Source organism: Phaenicophaeus curvirostris, chromosome 38 (assembly GCF_032191515.1).
Source record: "Phaenicophaeus curvirostris isolate KB17595 chromosome 38, BPBGC_Pcur_1.0, whole genome shotgun sequence".
In the NCBI taxonomy this organism is placed as follows: Eukaryota; Metazoa; Chordata; class Aves; order Cuculiformes; family Cuculidae; genus Phaenicophaeus; species Phaenicophaeus curvirostris.
This window is the reverse complement of record NC_091429.1, coordinates 52,038-76,079: the sequence shown is the minus strand read 5'-3', so window position 1 is coordinate 76,079 and position 24,042 is coordinate 52,038. Positions and strand designations below refer to the sequence as shown.

The window sequence follows — 24,042 nt, the reverse complement described above, 5'->3', positions numbered from 1 at the left end:
AGTCGGGAGAAGGGGCTGTACCCCCTCTGAGTGGTAATTTATGTGCACCCCAAAAAAACAGGGAGTGAAAGCGGAGGGTCAAAGGGGACCCCAACCCCAACCACGAGCCCCAAGGGAGGGGAAACGGGGAAGGGGAGGGCTCACACCCCAAAGAACCGGGTGCGGTGTGGGGGGAGGCGCTGGGGCAGTCCCCGGTACCCAGAAACCCCAACCGCCGCGTCCGATGCAAGCGGCCAGTGCTGTCATGTCCCCCTCCAACCTTTCCGTTCCCGGAGCAAACGGAGCCGCCTCTTCCACCCCACTCCCAGCGCAACCGGACCGCGCTGCCTCCCCCGACCCCGGTGCAACCGGAGCCTCCCTGCCCCCACCTTCCGTCCCCGGTGCAAACGGAGCCTCAGAGCCAGCCAGGCCCCTGTGCAACCAGAGCCTCCCCAGGCTCCCAGCCCCCGTGCAAACCGGAGCCTCGCCTGCAGCCAGGACCCGCCGCGGCCTACCTGGTCCTGGAGCCTCACGGCCTCAGTCCCGGAGCTAAAGCTGCCCTGCAGCCCTCCCGGGCCCGCGGGCGGCGGGCACGGCCGGTACCGGTACCGGGACACAAAGGGAGGCGGGAGCCGCGCTCCAGGGCCCCGGAGAGGCCTGGCCAGGGACGAGACGGCCCAGGGCCCTTTCCCCATTCCCAAGACCAGGAAAGGACGCAGTATCGATCGCGCGGGAGGGGGTGGGGGAGGTCGCGGTATCGCCGTTTCCCACCCTTTCCCCCCCACCCGCTCTTACCCCCACGATCGCCCTACGCCCACGGGGCTCGGGGCGCGGGCCGGGCGCTGCTTCCCGGCGCGGCCATTTCCAGAGGAAAGTAGGTCCCGCCGCCCGCCCCCGCCCCGCCCCGGCCCGGCCCGCCCCGCCCGCCGCCGCCTCTGCCGCTCTGCGACCCTGGGCTCCGCGTTCGCGGGGCGCCGCCGCCGCACTACTTAGCGGCAAGGGATTTTGGGGTGGGGGGGCAGGGGGAGGGCGGACGGCGACGGTTCGCGGCGCGCGCGCTGCGGCCTGCGGAGGAGAAGGGGGAGGAGGAGGAGGTGGTGACGGCGCGGACCGCAGCGTGCGCTACCGGGAGGGAGAGATCCCTCCGCCACGCTTAACCCCTGCGGCGCCGCGGCGGGCGGAGCGCACGTGGGCAACGCGGAGGCTCCGCCCCCCAAACCCTCGCGGAAGCGGAGCGGCACCAACAGGAAGTGGGGAGGGGAGGCTGCCCCGGGCACAGCGGGAGCCCCGGGACTGAAGCCCCCACCGCGAACACCAGGAACTCCGGGGACACCGGAACCGGGCGCCGTGGAAGCTCTGTGGCTACCGTGCATAGAACCACCCCCCCCCCCCCCAGTCCCGGTGCCTCCGGAGCTCCCGCTGTGCTCGGTTCTCGGTGTCCGCGGAGGCTCCGCCACGCCCGGTACCGGAATCCCCGGGGCTGCCGCGGCGCCCGGTGCCTCCGGAGATCCCGCTGTGCCCGGTCCCGGTGTCCGTGGAGAGGGGCTCCGCGCACGGTGCTGGTGCCCCCAGGGCTGCCGTCGTGCCCAGTGCCCGGTATCCGTAGAGCTCCCGCCGTGTCGCCGGGGCTGCCTCTGCGCTCTGTTCCCGGTCTCTCTGGAGCTGCTGCCCCACCGGACCCCGGTGTGCTCCGTGGCCGGTCCTGGTGTCCCTGGCTCTGCCACCCTGCCCGGTTCCCGGTGTCTGCGAAGCTCCCGCCGTACCTGGTCCCGGTATCCCCGGTTCTGCTACCCTGCCCGGTTCCCAGGGCTCGTGCCGTGCCGGCTCCCGGTGTCCCCGTAGCAGCCACCACAGCGGCCAGCACCGGGGACCCCGAGGACCCCTCAGCCCGGGGGGACAAGAGAGGGGGGAAGGGTCCCCCCCCATAACCTCCAGACCCAGAGTGCAGCCTCTGGGGGGGAATTTGGGGGTGCAGACTCCCATTCTCCCCCAACTGCAAGATCCCAGCTCCCACCAAGCACTGGGGGCACAGAGTGCCCCCCCAGCCCCAACACCCCCCTTCCTTCTCGAACAGCCCTAATTACCCAATTAGGGTAATTAGCAGTAATTAGCCTGCCTGAGCAGAGGTAAGCCACCTGGGGAACTGCAGCCAGGGTGACCCCCCACGCCACTGCAGAGCCCCCCAGGCCCCTCCAGCCCAGGCAGTGGCTCTGAGTGGTGGGGGGAGCAGAGACCCCAGGGGGGTTCCAAGGGCCCCAGGGAGCGAGGGGGCTGCAGAGACCTTGGGGTCCCAGTGATGGCCCTGGGGGGGCTGCAGACCACCCCAGGGGTGTCCCAAGGATCCCAGTGATGTCCCTGTGGGGCTCAGCCCTGTGGCGGGGGGTGGTAAGAGCTCTGCTTCCAGTGCATTTGAGATTGGAGGGAGCCCAATCCTGGGGTGCTTGGGGATCCCCCCTTGCTGCCTCCCTTTGCGCCCCCCCATAGCCTGGGTTTTGAGAGGGTTTACAGACAAAACACCCTTTAATTGTTCCAGCCCCGACTCCCACGAGCGGCGGCTGCCAGCGCGGCACAGCCGGACCGCAGCAACAACACCCACATTGAGCCCCGAGACCCGCAGCTGGAACAGGAACGCTGCCACCGTGTCCTTGTGCAAGGGGTGTGGAGGAGGACACAGGGACTACGAGCAGGGTGTGTCCCCCATTTGGGATGGGACCCCGACTCCCAGCCCTCCGTGAGCCCCCAGCCCGTGCAAAGGGAGGGGTCCCAGACAAAAGTGGGGACCCTAGAGTCCTGGATCCTGGCGGGAGGGGAATCCCATGGCAATTGTGCCCCATCGTTGGTGGGGGGGGGCTGCCCCAAGCAGGGCTCACATCAGGCGGCAGCCGGCCGACCCGCCGTACGAGTTGTCCACCCGGTCGATCTCCTCAATGATCCTCATGAAGACTCCCTGGGTCACCTAGGGATGAGGGGGTGTCAGCACCAGCACCCTCAGGACCCCAGATCCTAGGAGACATCAGTGCTGACACCTCCGGGGACCCCGCTCCTGGGAGACATCGGCCCCAGCAGCCCTGGAGACCCTGCTCCTGGGGAACCCCACACCCAGAGGATATCGGTCCCAGCGCCTCAGGGACCCCACACCCAGGGGACATTGGTCCCAGCACTTCAGGGACCCCGTACTTAGGGGACATCAGCCAGGGGACCCTACTCCCATGGGACCTCATTTTTGGGGGACATCAGCCCAGGCCCCCCTGCTCCCACGGGACATCAGTGCCAGCATCCCCAGGGACCCCACTCCCAGCCCTAGATGGGACACAGCCCTCCCCACCCCACACCTGGTTCTCCTTGGCTGAGGACTCGAGGAACACGGCCCCCCACGACTCTGCCAGCTTCTTCCCTTCATCCGTCCTCACCTCCCGGCTGGGGACACAGCACAGGACGGGCAGGATGTGTCCCTGGGAGGGGACAGAGCAGGAGGGGGCCCCCAGAGCCCCCCTTACCTCTGCAGGGCCAGGTCCGCCTTGTTCCCCACCAGCACCACGGGCATGCTGCGGGCATGGGGAGGGTCAGGATGTGGCCCCCCACCCCGGGCCCCCGCCTCCCGCCTGGGACAGCACCTACCGCGTCCTCCCCCGGCTCTCATACAGCTTGGTGTGAAGGGTCTTCACCACCTGGAAGCTGTGGGGAGAAGGGGAGCTTGGGGATCAGCCCCACCCCAGGGTCTCTGTCGCCCCTGCCACGAGGAGACCCATTCCCAGCCCCACGGCCGTGTCCCTCACCTCCGAAGGGACGTCACCGAGTAGACCAGGACGTAGCCGTGGATGCCGATGACGAAGGAGTGCGGCAGGATGCTGTACTCATCCTGAGGAGGGGATGGGGATGGTGTCAGGGGCTGTTCTGTGGCCATCAGCCCCTCTGTGTCCCCTCTGTGTCCTCTCAGCATTACCTGCCCGGCCGTGTCCACCAGCTGCAGCTGGAACTCATCCTTGCCCACCACCACCACCTTGTTGTAGGCTGTGAGGGTGGCACAGGGTCACTGGGGGGAGCCAGGAACCCCAGGCCCCCCCACCCCAGCACCAACTTCTCCACCCCGCTCCAAGGGGGGTTAATGCCCCCCACGCACAAGGTTTTTCGGGCACAGCCCAGAAGTGGGGACACGTCTCTCCTCATCACCTGTGGGCCCACAGAGGCAACAGGAAGGGGGACCCCAGGCACCCCCCCAAACTTACTGCTCTCCACCGTGGGCTCATAGCACTCCACGAACTTCCCCTCCACAAACTGGTGAGCCAGGGAGGTTTTACCTGGGGTGGGGAAGCACAGGGCTGGGGTCTCAGCATCACCTTGAGGTGGAGGAAAGCGTGGAGCTGGGGTCCCAACATCACCCCAGGGGTGGGGAGGGAGCCCCACTGAAGGAAGGGAACCGCCTCCACGCCGCCCCCTCCCCAAATCCCTGCCCCGGCGATGATGGGGGTCCCGGGGTGGGCGTCCAGGCTGAGCACGGCTCCCGCAGCCCTCTCCCCATGGTACCCATCCCTGGGGGTTATGGGGGGTTCGGGGGGCGATAGGGACCCCAGGGGTGGGCGTCGAGGCTCCCGCAGCCCCCTCCCCACGATACCCATCCCTAGGGTTTATCGGGGGGTTCGAGGGGTGATGGGGACCCCTGGGGGTGATGGGGACCCTCGGGGTGGGCGTCGAGGCTCCCGCATCCCCCCATGGGGTGGAGACCCCCGTGTTCCGAGCCCGCGACTGCAAGAGGCACCCACGAGAGACTCCGGTGCCCCGCTGTGGGGCGGGACCACCCCCCCGCCCCCGACCTGACCCGCATGGGGCAGGTGACAGAGTTGAGTCCCGTCCCGTTCCGTCCCCGCCCCCCCCGCACTGACCCACGGCGCGGTACCCGAGGAGGAGCACTTTGCGGTGCCGGACGGGCGCCATGGCCCGCGGGGCGGGCGGGCGCGGCAAACAGCGGAGTAAAAACCTCCCGCCACGGCCGCGCCGCCGCCGCCGCCGCCACTACAGCGGCGGGGCCACGTGACCACAACACGGCGCCCATTGGCCGCCAGGCGGCGGCGCGTGCGCGCTGGCTCCCACGGCTCCATTCATGAAAACCCGGGGAACGGCCGGGGCCACGTGGTGGCCGCGCACCTGGGCTGGGGCGGGGGGGCACCCACACATCCCTCTAGAGAGCCCAGCCTCGGCCTCCTCCAGCCCCAGGGAACCCCCGGGGATGCCCCAGACCCCAGGAATGCCCGACCCCAGACCCACCCTGGGGAAGCCCAGCCCCAGGGACTCCCAGTCGCCCCAGGGACTCCAGCCCCACCAAGGATCTCCAGCCCCAGGGACCCCCAGACCCCTCAGGGATCCCCAGACACCTCCCCCCCGCCGGGGAAACCCAGACCCAGGCCCCGCAGGCCCCAGGAATGCCCTCCCACCAGCCCTCCCAGGGACTGCCAGCCGCCCCCCAGGGACCCCCAACTTCCCCAGACCCCAGGAATGCCCGACACCACGCCCAGGGGCTCCCAGACCCCCAGGGACACCCCAGCCTCACAGGATGCCCAGCCCCAGGGTCCCCAGAAATGCCGGACCCCAGCCGCAGGTACGCCCAGCCCCTGGATACCCGACTCTAGCCTCGGGGACCCCCAGCACCCTGGGGATGCCCCAGTCCCCCCCTAGATGCTCGACCCCAGACCCAGGGACCCCTAGACCCCAAGAACGCCCAATCCAAGCCCCAGGGATCCCCAGCCCCTCGGGGATTCCCCAGACCTCAGAGGTGCCAAATTGTGCCTTCAAGCCCCTCGGACCCCAGGAATGCCCAACCCCAGCTTCAGGGACCCCCAGGCCCCCACGATGCCCAGTCCCAGCCCCCTAGAATGCATGACCCCAACTCCAGGGACTTACGTCACCTCAGGGATACCCCAGCCCCCCTCAGATGCCCCAGCCCCCTTGAAACACCCCACCCCAACTCCAGGGCCCCAGTCTCCAGGACCCCCAGCCCCAGGGACTCACAGCCCCCCAGGATACCCTAGCCCCCCAATCCCAGCTTTGTGCAGCCCCTGCTCCCAGCCACGGCTCCACCCAAGCCATAAATTCTCTTTATTGACCTAAACAATTAAATAGTAGTGTTTCTTTAAACAGAAGTGGTTAAACAGGCTGCGCCCCTGCCCCGCAGCCAGGCCAGGCAGTGCAGGGGGTGTTTATATTACCATTTATAAATAGAAAAATAAACCTCTCAAGCAGGGTGGGTTAGCGGTTAGCATGGTTAGAGCCGGGTGCAGTGCAAGATGCCTGTGGCAGATACCCCTCTCCAGCTGCCCTGGGCACTGAGCTGCACAGGGATGGGGACAGAGACAGCGCGGGGGACAGAGGGACAATCTGGAGCTGGGGGACAGGCAGGAGCTGTGCCAGGTGTTTGGGGTTGGGGTTATTTCATCCTCTGGGCTGGATTTGGCCCATGGGGCAGGGTCTGGTGGTGCCCAGACTCAGCTTGAAAAGCAGCAGCCATGTCCTGGCTGCAGTGGTTAATAAAGCAATAAATACAGGGGATGAGGTGGGGGGGGGGTGTGTCCGGGGATGCAGCCAGGACCTGGCAGCACTTTGAGGGGCTCCAGGACACAGGAAGGGGCCACCTCATAGCACCCACCGCAGGGACCCCATCCCCACCATCCCATAGGCGCCCCTGTCCCTCTTCCCCAGGTGTGAGCAGAGGCTGGAGCACCCCCCCCCCATTTTCCAGTGTATGGCATGGTCTGCAGTGCGGCGACTTGGGGGGCTGGGGACCCCTATACCTGCAGTGCCTCGTGGCCCAACATGCTTCCGGCCAGCCGGTAGAGCAGGCGCGAGTACCAGTGCATGCCGGCCTCTGGTGCTGTCCTATTGCCCTCATCACGGCTGGGCAGCAGCGAAAGGAACCCTTGGAAGAGGCGAAGGGGCGCGAAGGCGCGGTGAGCCCAGCGATGGCTCTCCAGGACGGCGTAGCAGGATGCCAGCACCCCGTTGACCAACAAGGTCCCATGGGAGGTGAGAGGGGCAAAGACCCCCACCCCCTCCTCCCGCGAGACCCGCAGCACCTGCGCAGGGTGCAGCCCCTGCCCGCCAGCCCCGTGGGCCAGCACCACGTCGCCTGGGCGCACGCGGTGGGCAAAAACGGGTAAGAATGCAGTCGTGCTGTTGGCCGCACTGCGGGCTGCGAAGACAAGGTGGGATGGCGTGAGGAGTAGCCGGCGAGCCGGACTGGTTGTCTCAATGGCCACGAAGGAGGCGCGTTGGCTCAGGTTGCGGTCAAGGAAGAGCAGCACCTTGGTGGGCACCAGGCGCCCGCCTGGCTCGGCACCCAGCACCCAGTCACCCTGGCGCAGGTCGGCCAAGCCCCGGCGCTCGCCACTCTGCAGCGTTACGGTGGCGTGGCCAGGGAAGCAGCCGCCAGTGCGGATGGCCAATGAGTTATCTGGGCAGATGGACAAAGCTGTGAGTTGCCCATTCCCATCGGCTACCTCCACCAGCCACCACACCCAGCGACAGACACAGCCCTTGGCAGAGCTGCCCCCCAACCGCTCCCAGAACAAAGGGGGTATTTTCTGGAGCCCCCCCGGTTCCTGCATGGCTCCAGGGACGTTGGGTGCTGCAGGGCCCCTTTGTCCGCCCCGCACTGACGTGCTTTGTTTGGCACTGGGCACGGTGACATTTATGGCCGCTTTCGCTTTCTGTCAATTGTCACTTCTGGGCTGGACACGAGGGCTGCAGCCAGAGCGGCCGCGGGGCTGGGGTCACAACTGGCCTCTGGCCGGAGCAGCTCAGCACCCTTCACTGTGCCCCGCATGGTGAGATTTGCTCCACACGGGCAAAATTTGGGGGAGGAAGTGTGTGTTTCACCAGTCTGGTGGCTGGAAAAGCTGAAGGGAGCTGGGCTGGGGCCAGGCATGGGCTGAGCCTGTGGAGCTGGAGCGGGGCTGGATCCCACATGGATCCAGGATGCCAAAAAAGGGTTTAGCATGGTTGGGCTGGATGGTCTCAAAGCTCTTTTCCACTCTAATGATCCTATGTGTGGCCGCGAATCAGGATGTGTCATCCCCTGCTGTGGTGACAACCCTCTCCATGTGGTACCTGCTTTGACGGAGACGTGGATGTGCGCCTTGGACTCGTAGTAGACCCAATCGAAGCCAGCCTCGATGGCCAGGCGTGCCAGCATGCCGTACTTGTGGCGGTCACGGTCCGAGGTGGTGATATCCAGCGCACGGCCCTCGTAGTGCAGAGAGTCGGGGAGGTGGTGCCCGTCCTCATCCCAGCCCTCTGTCACCCGCAGCTTCACTCCCGGCCATGTGTTCATCACCGCGATGGCCAGCGAGTTCACCCGCTCCTTGCAGCGCTGCCGAGGGGGGGGACGACACCAACACTGGTGTGACCGCCAGCCCCACCACAGCGCCTGCACCCCTCCCTGGGGGTCCTGCACGCACACAGATGGACAAACGGACACCACGCCTGTGTGGGGCATGGAAGGAAGGTGAAGGGGCCACTGATGGGGGCAGATTGGAGTCCCCTAAGGTAACCAATCTGCCCCTTCACCTCCCCACCCCACACCCCACCCCGGCTGGGCACAGGTTGAATGTTAACATGCCCTGGGGTCCCGCTGGAGCTGCTCCCCGGTGCGGGCAGCCAGGCAGAATGGGCAGAGGACCGGGACAGGGTCACCTTCCCCACGGCCATGGCCATGACTGATTAACCCACGGCGGGGGGGCTGTGGGGCAAAGGTAGGGGTGCAGCTGAGTCTAAACCTGCCCTGAGTCCTGGAAGGACACTGTGGCCTGTGGGGGTGGCACAGAGGGGGTCCAAGACTCCAGTGCCCAGAGCTTAGGGCAATGCAGATGTCCTTGGGGGGGCTCTGGAGTCCCTCTCCTCATCAGCACCCCCACACCGATGTGGGGTACAGGGCCTGGGGGGGGCACAGGTGTGTCTGAGACTCCATTGCTCAGAGCCAAGGGTATTGGTATTGGCTCTCCCTATCAGCACCTAGCACCCATGTGGGGTCCAGGCAGTGGGGGGGCACAGGGGGATCCAGGACTCCAGTGCCCAGAGCCAAGGGTGATGGTGCGGGGGTCCCTCTCCTCATCATCACCCCAGCACTGACATGGGATGCAAGACTCGGAGCCCCCCCGGTTCCCCTGCAATGTGGTCTTACCCTGGTGTCCCCCTCCCCAGTACCCCCCGCTCCCCCGTGCAACAAAGCCGCTCCCGGGAGGACGGGGGCGGGGGTGCGGGCCGGCCGTTCCCGGGAGCCGGTGGGGGACAGCGGCGGGGGGGCAGGAATGCACCAGGCTGGGCCCGGCCCGGCCCGGCCACAATGGGCTCCTTCCATCCCGGCGCTGACCTCAGGCCCCGGGAATGCCGGCCCGGCCACAAAGAACCCTTTCAGCCGCCCGCACCCCTTCACCCGCCAGGCCCCGCCGCCCCGGCCCCGCCGCCCCGGTTCGCAGCCGCCGCCGCCTGGACCACTCGCAGCATCCCCCGTTGCTATGGCGGCGCGGAGCCGCCCCTCGCCATGGCAACCGTGAGCATCCCGGCGGGGCAGCTCTGGCTCCCGCCGCCCGAAATCCCCCCCGCTCCGGTACCAGGCCCGCCCCACCGGTACCGGCCCGGGGGGAACGGAGCCGCCGGTGCCCCCAGCGCATCTCGAGCCGCCCCCTCCCCGTTAATTCCGGACGACGGCGGCTACTCAGTGCCCTCTGCAGAACGATCGCCCCGGCCCGGGGAGCAGCGAGGGGGAGGATCGGGCCCGCCCGGGAGGGGCTGTGAGCACGGGAAAAGGTCCGGTGCCCCCCGGCAGAGTCCGTGCCCCCCGAGAAGGGTCGTTGCCCATCGGCAAGAGTCAGTGCTCACCGTGGAAGAGTTAGTGCCTCCCGAGAGGGGTGGGTGCCCCCCGTGAGAACTTCGTGCCCACCGGGGAAGGGTCGGTGTTTCCCACGAAGGGTCCGTACCCACCGGGAGGCGTCGATGCCCCCCAGGAGGAGTCCTTGAGCCTCGGGGAAGCGTCCGTGCCCCTCAAGAGGGGTCCGTGCCCCCCGGGTGGGGTCGGTGCCCCCCGGGAAGGGTCCGTGCCCCACAGAGAGGGTCTATGCCCCTCGGGATGGGTCGGTACCTCACAGGGAAAGGTCGGTGCCTCGCGGGGTCGGTGCCCCCCGGGCAAGGTCGCCCCTCTCCCGCCCGCCCCTCCTCGGCACCCCCCTGCCCCCGGGAGCCAGGCCAGGCGGGTTGCAGCCCCCACCTCGGTCATGAGCCGATCCGCCCCCGTGTTCTCCTCGTCCTTGAAGATGATGTCAGGGTTGTAGTTGGGCACCAGGTCCTTGAAGCGCTCCGAGCCTCGCAGGACTTTGCCCTCCGCCTTCCCGCTCGCCCCCAGCGTCTGCTCGGGCACGTTGGGCACGAACTGCTTGTAGAGCAGCGGCGAGAGCTGCCGCCGCCCCCCCGACCGCCGCCGCCCCCCCGGGCCCCGGCCCGGCCCGCAGCCCAGCGCCGGGATGGCCAGCAGGCAAGCGGCGAGGCCGAGCAGCCCGAGGGCGACCGGGCTCCACCGGGGCATCCCGGCCACCGGGTGCCGTTGCCTCCGCGGGTCCCGTTCAGTCACCGGGGGCGGCCGGGGCGGGCATGGTCCCGGTGCGGCGGCCCCGGGGCTCTTAGACGGTTGCAGGGCCAGGGGTTCGGGGCCGTTTCCCTCTCACACCCACGGCTGCCCGGGATGCCTGAGACCCCCCACCCGTACCACCCTCCCCGCCGGTGTCGCCACCCGCACGGAGAGCGGCCACCGGGCACCGGGACAGCACCCTCGCCGCAGGCTCCGCACCCACGGGTCCGGTTCCCCTTCGCCTAGCGCTGCACCCCGGCCCCGGGGCTCCCCGACCCTCTAGGAAAGTCCTCCCACCGCCGCGTCCCGGTACCGGGCACTGGCACCGGGCACCTGTCTTCTGGCGCTGCCCCCGTACCGGACACCGGACACTCGGCTCCCGGCGCTGCCCTAGCACCGGACACCTGCCCTCGCCTCTCGTACTGCACCGGGACCCGATTCCGCCTCTTCTTTCCAGTCCGAACCCAGTACCGGCTCCTCTCCCTGCTCCGAGCACCGCGTTCCCGTACCGGGATTCCCTTTATCCCGGTCCTAACGCCGTGCTTTTGGTCCCGGGATCTCTCCCCTCTCCTGTCACCACCTCTTGGCAACGGGGACCGCCCCCTCTGCCGGTCCCTCTTCTCCCACCGCTGCCCCGGCACTTTAGGATACCGGGACGCTCGGTATCCTAACGCTGCACCGCCGGTACCGGCACCTGCTCCGTCCCCGGCACAGCCGCGCTCCGGGACCCCTTCCCGGCGCTGTCCCGGTCCTCGCTGCTCGGTTCGACGCCCGGTACCGGTCCCCCGAATCGGTCCCCGCTCTTGCCCGGCTGCCGGTACCGGCTGCCCGGGGTGCCAGTGCGCCCTGTGCGCCGCCCGCAGCCGCCCCGGCCGAGCTGTCCCCGACCGGCGGCCGCTCGGCTCCAGCCCCGCCTCGGACCCGGCCCCCGGGAGCGGCGGCAGCGGCGGCCACAGCCCCCGGGGCCGCCCCCCCCCGCGCTGCCCGCCCCCCCCCAAGCCCCGCCGGGACCGGGCACCCAGGGATTGGGCTGCCTCGGGGACAGCGGCACGTATGGGACCAGGGCACCCCAAGGACTGGGGAACCCATGGGACCCGGGCACCCCGGGACTGGGCTCCCTGAGGACAGGAGCACTCGTGGGACAGGAGCCCCGGGGACAGGGACACCCCAAGACTGACGCATCCCCAGCGATCAGGGCACCCCCAAGGACAGGGACATCCATGGGACAGGGCTACCCCAGGGCTCAGGCATCCACGGGACCAGGGCACCCCAGGACTGGGAGTGGTTTGGGGGGACCCAGCCCTCCTCAGTGCCCCCCCCCCCCCCCCAGCCCTGGTGCCAGCTCGGGGTGACTGGGAGGGGGAGGAGGTCACGGGGAAATCGCGGGCACCGATGTTCTCATTTCCTGCAATATAAACCAGGTTTCCTGCGCTTCCTGCTCGGCCCCGGCCCCGGCCATGGCGGGGGGCGGGGGGGGCGCCTGGGACCCCACCTTCGCCATGGTGGGGGCAGCCTGGCAGGGCCCCAGCTGGTGCAGGATGGGTGTGGGTGCTGCTTCCCGGGGCAGTTTCCACTACAGCCTCACGACCCTCCCGCATCACCAGGAGCACAGGGGATCAAGCCCCCCCGTGCCACTCACTTGGGGCAGCTCAGGTTCCCCGCCAAAGCAGCCCAATGCCCCCCAACACCCTCGGGGTCCCTCACCTTCGGCCCTTCCTGGATGAGTGTCATTACCCCCCTGCCAGGACAAAGATTAATTATGGTCCCCAGGCAGAGAGGAAGGAGGAGGGGCAGGACTTGGACACCCCCCAACTCATGGCATGCCCCACTACCGGGCCCTGCCCTAGGGAACAATAAGCCCCCTGATTCGGATATTTTTATATCAAAAAAAGGGACTGTGTATTGCAGTCTGGGGGGGGCTCCGATGTCCCTGAAGCCCCAAAAGGTGGCTCTATGGCTGGTAGCCCCATCCTGGGGGCACCATGGTGGGAGGGGACGTGTCCCCCCATCCCTAGAAGGGCTCACGCAGGGGCCAGCAGGTGTGTCACAGACAGCAACAGCTTTTGCAAACCTGGGGAGAAGAACATGAGGGGAGGGGTACACGGGAAACCCCAGCATCCATCCCTGATTCCTTGTCCTCACCCAAGGCGCTAATGAGCTCAGCCTGGACAGCCCACAGGAGATGCATTTCACCAGGCAGATTAGCACAAAGATGGAAAAGGAAAAAAAGAACTATGGACACAGGACAGACGCTGAAGACTGAAAAGAAAAGGATGAGAAAACAGAACAGAAAAATAAAAGAAAAGGGGTACAGGGATGCCAGAGAACAAAAATTGTATGGCAGCATGGTAAATGAAAGGAACCAACAGTCCAGCTCTAAAATGTTTGCTCCGTAGTCCCATCCCTGGCACAACAAGCGATGTCGCAGTGAAAGCACTTCATTTCTTGTAAGGATCCTTTCAGGCATTTAGTGGTGGTGTTCTCACTGAGAATGTAAGTCAGAACTAATAAAACACAGCTGCTCCCCAGGCCCTATTTATAACTTTGAGGGGTTTGCCCCGCCTTGTTCACAGGTGGTGGGTGTGAAGGCCCAGGGGGTATATAAGCCACAGGCATTTCTTCAGGTGATTATTCAGCTTCTGGTTTTCCTTGAGGTCAGAGCTTTGCTGCTGTTTCAGCTTGCTATAGCTTTTGATGAGGATATGCTGGAGTGGTAAGCTTTTTTTACAGCATGTATAGCTGTAGCTATGCTTATTTATTTTTGTGTATAGGTGTAGGTTTGGTTTTAGGTCAGTAATTTTGATTGGGTGTTGGAAGGGGTAAGATGTTTTAATACTTTCTTTTTTTTTTTTCCTTCTTTTTTTTTTCCTTCTTTTTTTTTCCTTCTTTTTTTTTTTCCTTTTTTTTGTTTTCCTCCTTTTTTTTTGTTTTCCTCCTTTTTTTTGTTTTCCTCCTTTTTTTTTGTTTTCCTCCTTTTTTTTTGTTTTCCTCCTTTTTTTTTGTTTTCCTCCTTTTTTTTTGTTTTCCTCCTTTTTTTTGTTTTCCTCCTTTTTTTTGTTTTCCTCCTTTTTTTTGTTTTCCTCCTTTTTTTTGTTTTCCTCCTTTTTTTTTGTTTTCCTCCTTTTTTTTTGTTTTCCTCCTTTTTTTTTGTTTTCCTCCTTTTTTTTGTTTTCCTCCTTTTTTTTTGTTTTCCTCCTTTTTTTTTGTTTTCCTCCTTTTTTTTTGTTTTCCTCCTTTTTTTTTGTTTTCCTCCTTTTTTTTTGTTTTCCTCCTTTTTTTTTTGTTTTCCTCCTTTTTTTTTTGTTTTCCTCCTTTTTTTTTTGTTTTCCTCCTTTTTTTTTTGTTTTCCTCCCTTCTTTTTTTGTTTTCCTCCCTTCTTTTTTTGTTTTCCTCCCTTCTTTTTTTGTTTTCCTCCCTTCTTTTTTTGTTTTCCTCCCTTCTTTTTTTGTTTTCCTCCCTGGATGCTTGGTCTTTGCTGAGGATTTCTGCTTATGCGATGACTTGTTGCTGTTCCTCATTCTGTGTGGGATGATGCATTGGTCCTAGAGTCTCTGCAGTTTGCAGCAGGAACCTCATGGGTGATAATAATCTGAAATTCAGTTTGTCAGCTTAGCGTGGGAAGTTGAGTCTGTGGGCTGGTAGAAGATAGAAGGGGCCAGGGCAACCCTGGGAAGGGCTCAAAAGAACAGCTCCTAAGCAACAGCAACACAGAAGGGTTACGGGGTTAGGTGCTGTTAGGAAGGAGCAGGGCTCTTTCTCTGATCCTTCAGGAGTGAAAAAGGGCTTTAATGGTTTAGGACTGGGGGAATGGAGATGGGTTCATCAGCCTTTCTTGGGTTGGTTTGGCAGTCGGATGTAAGTGCCATTTGGGTTTCTATTGTTCTAGTCTCTCTGCAGTCGATGGGAGGTAATGATGAGGTTGAGACACTAAAAAATGTAATCCCTAGGGCTCTGAGATATCTGCTCCATTGTACCTTCTACTTATTGTGTTCCTTGATGAACTTCTTTGCATCCATCCTGTCTCCATCCATCCGAATATCAGAGGCTTCACTATTTAAAGGTATGGACTTGCTGCCTATCCTGCAGTACAGGATTCTGTCCCTCCTTTCCCTTGCATTTCTCGGGGAAGAGGGGGTATATTATTTTGGCTTGTAACAGTTAACAGCTGAGCAACTCTTCATCTGGTCTGTGGGCACGCAAGCCTCCCTTATTAGTAGAGTTTTGGGTTTTTCCTGAACTTACCAGTGAGGCTTGCTCTATTATTGCTCAGAGCAGTTGTTACCTTGTCCCTGCTATCCATTGTGGTTTCTTTATATTCGTTGAGTTTCCAGTTTAGGTCTTTGAGTAGCCAAATTCCACTGTCGCGAGTTTTTCCATTGGCTGACCGCCTCTGTAATTCCCGTCTCCTTTGCTGTGTGGCAAGTGTCCTGTGGTTTTAGGCCTTCTGTGTTTATTCTTTTTGAAAACCAGTAAAGGTTATATTTTTTCAAGTTCTTTTTGTTCACTCCTGTGACTAAAGTCTGGTAACTTCCTAGAATTTGGATCCCCATGGCTCATCTTTCTTTCGTCCTGGGTATCGCCACCACTACGTTCCTACAGTGGGAGCAGTGGAGAGGAGGGGTAAGCAGACTGCATGGAGTTCTGGAGCACAGGTGAGGCAGTCAGGCTTATTCTCACCATTGTGGGGCTGATGGTGAGGAGGAAGTTAAGCATGTCTCAAAGAGCAAAGTAGTATTTGGCAACTCAGTATTTACTTTTGGTTTGGCAGGCACTGTGCGGGCCACCTCGGGAATGGGAAGACCATTTGAGATGAGCTGGGTAGTTGGGAGAAGGAGCATGGGACGCTTCTCAGAAGTGCGACAGTAATTCTTTTAACTTACTTACCGCAGATAACTGCTGCAGCATCTGACGTGAGGACTGCTGCAGAGCAAGTGGAACAACATGGCAGTTAGGCAGAGGAAGCTGTCATGTGAAACGCTGACATGGATAAGTGTTCCACTGACTGTCTGCACTATTTTAGTTGTCTGTATGGTTTTTTTGCAGATGGCAAAGAGGAACCTGGCAACTGTAGGATCATCCCAGTGACCTGATGCCGTTGGAGTTTTTTTTCTGCTGAGCATGTCTCTTGGCGGTCTGAAAGTTAAGTTGAGGGACCAGGGCTGGGGTGGGCTGTGGCAGAGGGGGGAGGCTGGGAATGGCAGGAAGGGGTTTCAAAAGTAGCGTAGGGGAGAGGGCAGTACAGGGAGGGTCCTCTTTGGGCAGGTAAAGGCAGAGGGGCCTACTTCTCAGCCCAAACCTAGCACGGGCAGGGCAGTTTCAGCCTATGTCTGTGGCTGTCTAGTCTCTGTAGTCTGTGTGCTGTGTCTTAAACTTTCTGCAGGTCTTGATGTTGTCTTCCTTTAAAGGCATGTAGGATGTGCCTTGAGCAGCATCTCTAGGGTCTTAAATGCTCATGCTCATCAAGGCAGTGTTGATCGGCCACTGCTTTTCTTGCATCACGCTCCTAAAGCCTGGATCAGTCTTGTGTTTTGGAAGAATCTGGTGAGTCTTCTTTTGCTGCAGCCTTGCAGCCCGCATTGCCATCCGGGGTAGTTAGTCATCCATTTTCTTGGATCCCTGTTGTGGGACTCGTTCCGCGCATCCTCCGCATCTTTAGGCCTTTAAAAGGGGCTTCTTGCCCGTCCATCTAGCCAGTTGCGGCCACATCTCTTTGGAACCCTGCACGGTTCATGGCTTTTCCAGGGCTGCCGTAGGTTCTTCCTCATAGCCCTGTCCATCGCCTTGCCCGTTGGCAAGGCTGGTCCCAGAGTCCTCCTTGTTGCGGCGAGTTTTCTTTTATCCCTAGTTCACGACATTGGTCTTGCATGTGGTGGTGGTGTTCTGTGTGTATTTGTGTCTGGTTGGAGCTGCTCTGCCCGGTGCATAGAGGAGGTGATATGAGTCAGCAGAGGTATAGAGGCCTGATTCTGTGCTTAACGTTTTGACGTGACTAGATATCGTGGTCTAGGGACGTCTGTTGCTTTGCAGAACTAGCAGCCCTAGGTGCGGTGGGTGAGGAGGGTAGTTTCTGCTTGTCTCTGGAGCCATGGTGGGGATGACAAAAACTGCATGGGAGAAGCCAGTAGAGCGATACCGAGGCAATTTGTCAAGGGAGCGGCAATTCATGTTTGGCTTTGGTTGTGGACTAGCTTTGCTTGGTTGTAATGTGTGATAGAGGTGGTCTCGCTAAAAGCAAGCAAGGGGCTTGGAATTTTTAGGGTGTCGCTGAGTGTCAAGGTGACTTCTTTGCTGTTGTGTTTTTCAGATGTAGAGGGCCGACCTGTGCGCCAAGGGGCACGGATGGAGTTGCGTGCGGGTAGAGTGCCATAGCGAGGTGGGTCTGCTGCGGTGTTGGTGGGAAGATGTGGCCGGTGGCTACGTGACTAGATAACGGGGTTTGGTTTTGCTTTGCAGGCACAGGGCCTGGGGCAAAGCAGAACAGTGGCAGAGGAGCTGGCTTGGATGAGGAGAGCACCAGTGAGTTGCGTGAAGCAGCAGCTGTGGTTCCTGTGTCCTCAAGTCCGTGAAGGTACAGCCATCCTTTACTGCTTGTGGATAACAGGTGGAGCACGCCCTGGACGTGGCAGCCCGAGGTGATGGAGGTTCGGTGGCGGAGCGGTGAAGGTAATGTAGCGGGAGATGGGATTGGCTGGGAGCTGCCTGTCTATTTGGGTTGTGTCTAAGCAGGTCTCTTCTTGCAGGTTCAGCCTGCGGCGTGAGGGGGGCCCAGCTTCGTGTCAGCCAGTGGTGTGAGAAGGTGAGGTGGTTGTCCGAGGTGGTGTCTAAGAGCCAAGTGCTATGTAGCAACTCAGCTGAGCAGTTTTGGTTTTGGCAGGTGCTGTTCGGGGAGCGTCTGGAAGAGGGTGAGCGCCTGAGGGGAGACTGGGTTGTCGTGAGGAGGAGCGTGGGAGTGTAGATTTCTCATGGTCACAAAAGCAGATTTTCCTCTTGGAACTGCAGGTGCCCCAGGCCGTGTCAGCTGCCGGTTCTGACGTTTGAGCGAGCAAGGGGCAGGTGAGCAGAATGCCCGGGCGGTTTTGCGATGGGTGACGGGGCGTAGTAGAAGATGTTGGCGGCGAGCGGTGTGGTGCCGACGGCTGGCCCTGTGTTTTCCTCTTTGTTCTTTTCTTGCAGATGCCGAAGAGGAACCCCGTGACTGCGGGATTATTTCCGTTAGCTGCTGTGATTTGAGCTGCTTTGGCCCAGGACAGCTTGAGTCGTGGCCCTCTGAAAGCTAAGTTGAGGGAGCAGAGCTGGGAAGCGGGAGGCGGGCTGGGGCTAGCAGGGAGGGGTTTTGAAGGTAGCCTAGGCTGTGCAGGGAGAGTCGTCTTTGGGCCGGTGAAGGCAGAGGGGTGTACTTCTGAGCCCAAACCCTGCACGGGCAGGGCAGTTCCAGCCTGTATCTGTTGGGGTCTAGTTTGTCTAGTCACCGTGCTGCGTCTGAAATGTTCTGCAGGTCTTGATGTCCTCTTTTGTGGTCAAGGCACGCCGGGCTTTTGCTGTGGCCTTGCAGCCCGCCTCGCCATCCGGAAGAGCTACTCTTCCGTTTTCTTGGATCCCTGTTGCGGGACCCGTTCCGCGCATCCTCTGCATCTTTAGGCCTTTAAAAGGGGCTTCTGGCCCGTTCGTCTAGCCAGTTGCGGCCACATCTCTTTGGAACCCTGCACGGTTCACGGCTTTTCCAGGGCTGCCGTAGGTTCTCCCTCGGAGCCCTGTCCGTTGCCTTGCCCATTGGCATGCGTGGTCCCGGAGTCCTCTCTGTCGCTGTGAGTCTTCTTTTGTGCCCGGTTCCCGACGTTGGTCTTGTGTGCTGGTGTTGTGTGCGTATTTGTGTCTGGTTGGAGCTGCTCTGCCCGGTGCGTAGAGGAATTGATAAGAGCGAGCCGAGGTCGAGTGGCCTGATTGCGTGCTTAAGGTTTTGACGAGACTAGACGTTGCAGTCTAGGGGCGTCCATTCCTTTGCAGAAGTAGCAGCCCTTGGTGCGGTGGGGGAGGAGGGTAGTTTCTGCTACTCTCTGGAGCCACGGAGGGGACGACCGAAACTGCGTGGGAGAAGGCAGTGGGAGCGGTGGCGAAGGGGTTTGTACGTGAAGGGAGCGGCAATTCCTGTTTGGGTTTGGTTGTGGGCTAGCTTTGCTTGGCTGTAATGCCCAGTGGAGGCGGCCTCAGTAAAAGCAAGCGGGAGGCTTGGATTTCTTAGGGCGTTGCTGAGCGTCAGGGTGATGTCTTTGCCGTTGCATTTTTCAGGTGTAGAGGCCGGACCTGCGCGCCGAGAGGCACGGATGGAGATGCGTGCGGGTCGAGTGCCGTAGCGAGGTGGGTCTGCTGCGGTGTCGGGGGGGAAGATGTGGCCGGGGGCTCTGCGACTAGATCATGGGTTTTGGTTTTGCTTTGAAGGTACGGGGCCGTGGTCAAAGCAGCAGAGTGGCAGAGGAGCTGGCTTGGATGAAGAGAGCAACGGTGAGTTGCGTGAAGCAGCAGTTGTTGTTCGTGTGTCCTCGAGTCGGTGAAGGTACAGCCGTCCTTGACTGCTTGTGGATTCCAGGTGGAGCGCGTCCTGGACGTGGCAGCCCAAGGTGACGGAGGTTCGGTGGCCGAGCGGTGAAGGTAACGTAGCGGGAGGTGGGATTCGCTGGGAGCTGCCTGTCTATTTGGGTTGTGTCTAAGCAGGTCTCTTCTTGCAGGTTCAGCATGCGGCGTCAGAGGGGCCCAGCTTCGTGTCAGCAAACGGCGTGAGAAGGTGAGGTGGTTGTCCGAGGCGGTGTCTAAGAGCCGAGTGCTATGTAGCAACTCAGCTGAGCGTTTTTGGTTTTGGCAGGTGCTGTGCGGGGAGCCTCTGGAAGAGGGTGAGCGCCTGAGGGGAGACTGGGTCGTCGTGAGGAGGAGCGTAGATTTCTCATGGTCACAAAAGCAGGTTTTGGTCTTGGAACTGCAGGTGCCCCAGGCCGTGTCAGCTGCCGGTTCTGACGTTTGAGCGAGCAAGGGGCAGGTGAGCAGAATGCCCGGGCGGTTTTGCGATGGGTGACGGGGCGTAGTAGAAGATGTTGGCGGCGAGCGGTGTGGTGCCGACGGCTGGCCCTGTGTTTTCCTCTTTGTTCTTTTCTTGCAGATGCCGAAGAGGAACCCCGTGACTGCGGGATTATTTCCGTTAGCCGCTGTGATTTGAGCTGCTTTGGCCCAGGACAGCTTGAGTCGTGGCCCTCTGAAAGCTAAGTTGAGGGAGCAGAGCTGGGAAGCGGGAGGCGGGCTGGGGCTAGCAGGGAGGGGTTTTGAAGGTAGCCTAGGCTGTGCAGGGAGAGTCGTCTTTGGGCCGGTGAAGGCAGAGGGGCGTACTTCTGAGCCCAAACCCTGCACGGGCAGGGCAGTTCCAGCCTGTATCTGTTGGGGTCTAGTCTGTCAAGTCACCGTGCCGCGTCTGAAATGTTCTGCAGGTCTTGATGTCCTCTTTTGTGGTCAAGGCACGCCGGGCTTTTGCTGCGGCCTTGCAGCCCGCCTCGCCATCCGGAAGAGCTACTCTTCCGTTTTCTTGGATCCCTGTTGCGGGACCCGTTCCGCGCATCCTCTGCATCTTTAGGCCTTTAAAAGGGGCTTCTGGCCCGTTCGTCTAGCCAGTTGCGGCCACATCTCTTTGGAACCCTGCACGGTTCACGGCTTTTCCAGGGCTGCCGTAGGTTCTCCCTCGGAGCCCTGTCCGTTGCCTTGCCCATTGGCATGCGTGGTCCCGGAGTCCTCTCTGTCGCTGTGAGTCTTCTTTTGTGCCCGGTTCCCGACGTTGGTCTTGTGTGCTGGTGTTGTGTGCGTATTTGTGTCTGGTTGGAGCTGCTCTGCCCGGTGCGTAGAGGAATTGATAAGAGCGAGCCGAGGTCGAGTGGCCTGATTGCGTGCTTAAGGTTTTGACGAGACTAGACGTTGCAGTCTAGGGGCGTCCATTACTTTGCAGAAGTAGCGGCCCTTGGTGCGGTGGGGGAGGAGGGTAGTTTCTGCTACTCTCCGGAGCCACGGAGGGGACGACCGAAACTGCGTGGGAGAAGGCAGTGGGAGCGGTGGCGAAGGGGTTTGTACGTGAAGGGAGCGGCAATTCCTGTTTGGGTTTGGTTGTGGGCTAGCTTTGCTTGGCTGTAATGCCCAGTAGAGGCGGCCTCAGTAAAAGCAAGCGGGAGGCTTGGATTTCTTAGGGCGTTGCTGAGCGTCAGGGTGATGTCTTTGCCGTTGCGTTTTTCAGGTGTAGAGGCCGGACCTGCGCGCCGAGAGGCACGGATGGAGATGCGTGCGGGTCGAGTGCCGTAGCGAGGTGGGTCTGCTGCGGTGTCGGGGGGGAAGATGTGGCCGGGGGCTCTGCGACTAGGTAATGGGTTTTGGTTTTGCTTTGAAGGTTCGGGGCCGTGGTCAAAGCAGCAGAGTGGCAGAGGAGCTGGCTTGGATGAAGAGAGCAACGGTGAGTTGCGTGAAGCAGCAGTTGTTGTTCGTGTGTCCTCGAGTCGGTGAAGGTACAGCCGTCCTTGACTGCTTGTGGATTCCAGGTGGAGCGCGTCCTGGACGTGGCAGCCCAAGGTGACGGAGGTTCGGTGGCCGAGCGGTGAAGGTAACGTAGCGGGAGATGGGATTCGCTGGGAGCTGCCTGTCTATTTGGGTTGTGTCTAAGCAGGTCTCTTCTTGCAGGTTCAGCATGCGGCGTCGGAGGGGCCCAGCTTCGTGTCAGCAAACGGCGTGAGAAGGTGAGGTGGTTGTCCGAGGCGGTGTCTAAGAGCCGAGTGCTATGTAGCAACTCAGCTGAGCGTTTTTGGTTTTGGCAGGTGCTGTGCGGGGAGCCTCTGGAAGAGGGTGAGCGCCTGAGGGGAGACTGGGTCGTCGTGAGGAGGAGCGTGGGAGCGTAGATTTCTCATGGTCACAAAAGCAGGTTTTGGTCTTGGAACTGCAGGTGCCCCAGGCCGTGTCAGCTGCCAGTTCTGACGTTTGAGCGAGCAAGGGGCAGGTGAGCAGAATGCCCGGGCGGTTTTGCGATGGGTGACGGGGCGTAGTAGAAGATGTTGGCGGCGAGCGGTGTGGTGCCGACGGCTGGCCCTGTGTTTTCCTCTTTGTTCTTTTCTTGCAGATGCCGAAGAGGAACCCCGTGACTGCGGGATTATTTCCGTTAGCCGCTGTGATTTGAGCTGCTTTGGCCCAGGACAGCTTGAGTCGTGGCCCTCTGAAAGCTAAATTGAGGGAGCAGAGCTGGGAAGCGGGAGGCGGGCTGGGGCTAGCAGGGAGGGGTTTTGAAGGTAGCCTAGGCTGTGCAGGGAGAGTCGTCTTTGGGCCGGTGAAGGCAGAGGGGCGTACTTCTGAGCCCAAACCCTGCACGGGCAGGGCAGTTCCAGCCTGTATCTGTTGGGGTCTAGTTTGTCTAGTCACCGTGCCACGTCTGAAATGTTCTGCAGGTCTTGATGTCCTCTTTTGTGGTCAAGGCACGCCGGGCTTTTGCTGCGGCCTTGCAGCCCGCCTCGCCATCCGGAAGAGCTACTCTTCCGTTTTCTTGGATCCCTGTTGCGGGACCCGTTCCGCGCATCCTCTGCATCTTTAGGCCTTTAAAAGGGGCTTCTGACCCGTTCGTCTAGCCAGTTGCGGCCACATCTCTTTGGAACCCTGCACGGTTCACGGCTTTTCCAGGGCTGCCGTAGGTTCTCCCTCGGAGCCCTGTCCGTTGCCTTGCCCATTGGCATGCGTGGTCCCGGAGTCCTCTCTGTCGCTGTGAGCCTTCTTTTGTGCCCGGTTCCTGACGTTGGTCTTGTGTGCTGGTGTTGTGTGCGTATTTGTGTCTGGTTGGAGCTGCTCTGCCCGGTGCGTAGAGGAATTGATAAGAGTCAGCCGAGGTCGAGTGGCCTGATTGCGTGCTTAAGGTTTTGACAAGACTTGACGTTGCAGTCTAGGGGCGTCCATTCCTTTGCAGAAGTAGCGGCCCTTGGTGTGGCGGGTGAGGAGGGTAGTTTCTGCTACTCTCGGAGCCACGGAGGGGACAGCCAAAACTGCGTGGGAGAAGGCAGTGGGAGCGGTGGCGAAGGGGTTTGTACGTGAAGGGAGCAGCAATTCACGTTTGGGCTTGGTTGTGGACTAGCTTTGCTTGGCTGTAATGCCCAGTGGAGGCGGCCTCAGTAAAAGCAAGCGAGAGGCTTGGATTTCTTAGGGCGTTGCTGAGCGTCAGGGTGATGTCTTTGCCGTTGTGTTTTTCAGATGTAGAGGCCGGACCTGCCCGCCGAGAGGCAGGGATGGAGATGCGTGCGGGTCGAGTGCCGTAGCGAGGTGGGTCTGCCGCGGTGTCGGTGGGAAGATGTGGCCGGGGGCTCTGCGACTAGATCATGGGTTTTGGTTTTGCTTTGAAGGTACGGGGCCGTGGTCAAAGCAGCAGAGTGGCAGAGGAGCTGGCTTGGATGAAGAGAGCAACGGTGAGTTGCGTGAAGCAGCAGTTGTTGTTCATGTGTCCTCGAGTCCGTGAAGGTACAGCCGTCCTTGACTGCTTGTGGATTCCAGGTGGAGCGCGTCCTCGACGTGGCAGCCCCAGGTGATGGAGGTTCTGTGGCCGAGCGGTGAAAGTAATGTAGCGGGAGATTGGCAGGAGGGTACTGGCCTCTTCTCCCAAGGGAAAAGGGACAGGACAGGAGGGAATGGCCTCAAGCCCTGTCAGGGCAGATTTAGGCTAGGCATTAGGAAAAAATTCTGCACAGAAACTGTCATTGGGCACTGGAACAGGCTGCCCAGGGAGGTGGTTGATTCACCTTCCATGGAGGTGTTTAAGGCACGGGTGGACGAGGTGCTGAAGTGAATAGTTTAGTGTTTGGTAGGAAGGGTTGGACTCGATGATCCAGTGCGTCTCTTCCAACCTGGTTATTCTATGATTCTATTTTAATATCATCTATAAGGTTTTTAAGGGTACATTCCACCCCATCATCCAGGTTCTTGATTAAGATATTGAACTGCTCTGGGTTCAGCACAATGCCCTTGGGACCGTATTTTGTTACCCGTCTCCCTGTGCATTCAAGTATGTTTATCCCCACTCTTGAGGCTTAGCCTTCGACCCCGATGTTAACTAGGCTGAGGGTATGCTTGTCCATGCCAGTTTTGCAAGTAGGATACTGTGACATACTGTGTGAAAGGCTTTGCTGAAGTCCAGGTAGATCATATCCATAGCTTTTCCCCTATCCAGCAAGTGGATTGCATTGTTATAGAATGCCATTAGGTTAGTTTGGCAGGAACTGCATTTAATAAACTCATGTTGAGTGGGTCTGGTTGCCCAGTTGCCCTGTATGTGTTTTGCGATCGTACCCAAGATAAACTCTTCCACAATATTTTGAGTGGATTAAGGCACGGACTTGAGTGTAATGGATCCAAGACTCCTAGCTGTTTCTTTATATACCCTTTTGGGTTACATAACAGGCTGTCCATGA

The 24,042-nt window shown here is 60.9% G+C and overlaps 3 protein-coding genes and 1 long non-coding RNA gene across 4 annotated transcripts in view; 1 reads left to right on the top strand and 3 right to left on the bottom strand.

Moving 5' to 3' along the window:
- KMT2D (lysine methyltransferase 2D) overlaps window positions 1–868 on the bottom strand; it is a 32,660-nt gene extending 31,792 nt beyond the window's left edge. The window contains exon 1 of the mRNA XM_069879520.1: window positions 775–868. The gene's annotated coding sequence lies outside the window, so the exon portion shown is untranslated. The remainder of the gene's footprint in view (window positions 1–774) is intronic.
- Window positions 869–2,503: 1,635 nt separating this feature from the next.
- On the bottom strand, window positions 2,504–4,983 carry RHEBL1 (RHEB like 1). Its single transcript, XM_069879485.1, has 8 exons — window positions 4,860–4,983; window positions 4,206–4,277; window positions 3,923–3,990; window positions 3,756–3,838; window positions 3,598–3,654; window positions 3,477–3,524; window positions 3,312–3,396; window positions 2,504–2,935 (listed from the first exon to the last, which is right to left on the bottom strand). The coding sequence occupies exons 1-8, from the start codon at window positions 4,909–4,911 to the stop codon at window positions 2,846–2,848; spliced, it is 555 nt and encodes a 184-aa protein (XP_069735586.1). The 5' UTR covers window positions 4,912–4,983; the 3' UTR covers window positions 2,504–2,845.
- Window positions 4,984–6,053: 1,070 nt separating this feature from the next.
- Window positions 6,054–11,470, bottom strand: DHH (desert hedgehog signaling molecule). The gene is made up of 3 exons (XM_069879513.1): window positions 10,232–11,470; window positions 8,077–8,338; window positions 6,054–7,420 (listed from the first exon to the last, which is right to left on the bottom strand). Exons 1-3 carry the CDS (start codon window positions 10,544–10,546, stop codon window positions 6,756–6,758), a joined length of 1,242 nt encoding a protein of 413 aa, XP_069735614.1. The 5' UTR covers window positions 10,547–11,470; the 3' UTR covers window positions 6,054–6,755.
- A 9,527-nt stretch (window positions 11,471–20,997) lies between these two features.
- LOC138732868 (uncharacterized) lies at window positions 20,998–21,334 on the top strand. The gene is made up of 3 exons (XR_011339332.1): window positions 20,998–21,062; window positions 21,148–21,209; window positions 21,287–21,334. It is a non-coding gene; the product is annotated as an uncharacterized lncRNA (long non-coding RNA).
- The last annotated feature ends 2,708 nt before the right edge of the window (window positions 21,335–24,042 follow it).